Source organism: Kryptolebias marmoratus, linkage group LG17 (assembly GCF_001649575.2).
Source record: "Kryptolebias marmoratus isolate JLee-2015 linkage group LG17, ASM164957v2, whole genome shotgun sequence".
In the NCBI taxonomy this organism is placed as follows: Eukaryota; Metazoa; Chordata; class Actinopteri; order Cyprinodontiformes; family Rivulidae; genus Kryptolebias; species Kryptolebias marmoratus.
Window position 1 is genome coordinate 26,101,787 of NC_051446.1, and position 1,216 is coordinate 26,103,002.

At 50.6% G+C, this 1,216-nt stretch overlaps 1 protein-coding gene across 6 annotated transcripts in view; it reads left to right on the forward strand.

Annotated features, from left to right (window-relative positions):
- The window catches only part of LOC108245579, a 19,740-nt gene that overhangs the window by 8,451 nt on the left and 10,073 nt on the right, over positions 1-1,216 (forward strand). For 5 of the 6 annotated variants that reach the window (XR_003039938.2, XM_025009664.2, XM_025009662.2 and 2 more), the window contains one exon: positions 64-390. The exons of the other annotated variant lie outside the window; for it this stretch is intronic. Coding sequence is in view for 4 of the 5 variants with exons in the window: in XM_025009664.2 (XP_024865432.1) it covers positions 64-390 (327 nt within the window). In the remaining variant the exon portion in view is untranslated. The remainder of the gene's footprint in view (positions 1-63; positions 391-1,216) is intronic. 6 annotated transcript variants of the gene reach the window in all.

A 1,216-nucleotide genomic window follows, 5' to 3' on the forward strand; every position in this document is an offset into this window, starting at 1 on the left:
GTGTTGAAGACCTGCTGCTGCAGCTGTCTGTCCAGCTGATCTTCTTCTCTGTTCTTCTCTCAGCCCAACAGGTGGAGGTGGAGTCAGGGGCGGAGTCTGTCCTGCTGCCCTGCAGAACCACAGTTCACCTGCCTGAAGACGCTAAAGTGGAGTGGAGGGACAGTAGACGCTGGAAGGTCCATGTGTTTGAGAACGGCTCTGATCGACCTGAAGAACAGAACCGGTTCTACAGAAACAGAACAAAGATGAATGAAGACCTGCTGAGAACTGGAGACCTCAGTCTGACTCTGAGACACCCCACAGACTGGGACAGAGGGATCTTCACCTGCAGCGTCTACAGCAGGGAGAGAAACATCCTGATGAAGACACAAGTTGAGCTGGAGGTCAAAGGTCAGTGTTCTAAAAGGGATGTTGTTGTATTTTTCCAATCAGCTGATTAATTGTGATCAATCCTGATCAGAGTAGTCTTAGAAGATGAAAGTCAGATGTGTGTGTTTGAGTTTCAGAGTCAAAGTAAATGTGATGGACTGGCCTCTGTCCTCAGGATGGACAGGCCTCTGTGTCCTCAGGATGGACCGGCCTGTGTCCACAGGATGGACTGGCCTCTGTCCTCAGGATGGACCAGCCTGTGTCCTCAGGGTGGACCGGCCTCTGTGTCCTCAGGATGGACCAGACTCTGTCTCAGAGTCCTGTTGGGTTTGAAATGGACCTGGATGTTGTTTTTGGAGAAAATCCTTCAGCGTTTCTCAGATTCTGCAGCAACAACAGGGATGAGGATGTTTTTCTGTCTGTTCCTCTCCTTGTTCTGTTCTGTGGTGTGTTTTGTAGATTTCCTCTCTGATAAAATCCCAGTTAGGATACCCACATGTTTGAAGAGCTTTTTTGTTGTGTTTTTGTTCCTTTTCCTTCCCTTCTGTCTTCGTGGGGACGTGTTCAGCCCGATGCTGTAGAGTTCTGATGACAGAGAGTTTATGTTCCAGAGGGTGGTGAGAGTCAAACAGAAGGTTCTGATTTGCGTGGGTCGGTTTCCTATAGTGGTCCTACTGGCTTCATCAGACCGTGATCTACAGCTCTCACTGGAGCGGTTCGCAGCCGAGTGTGAAACGGCCGGGATGAGGATCCGTGCCTCCAAATCCGAGGCCATGGTCTTGAGCCGGAAAAGGGTAGAGTGCCTTCTCCGGGTCGGGGAAGATGTCCTGCCCCAAGTGGAGGAGTT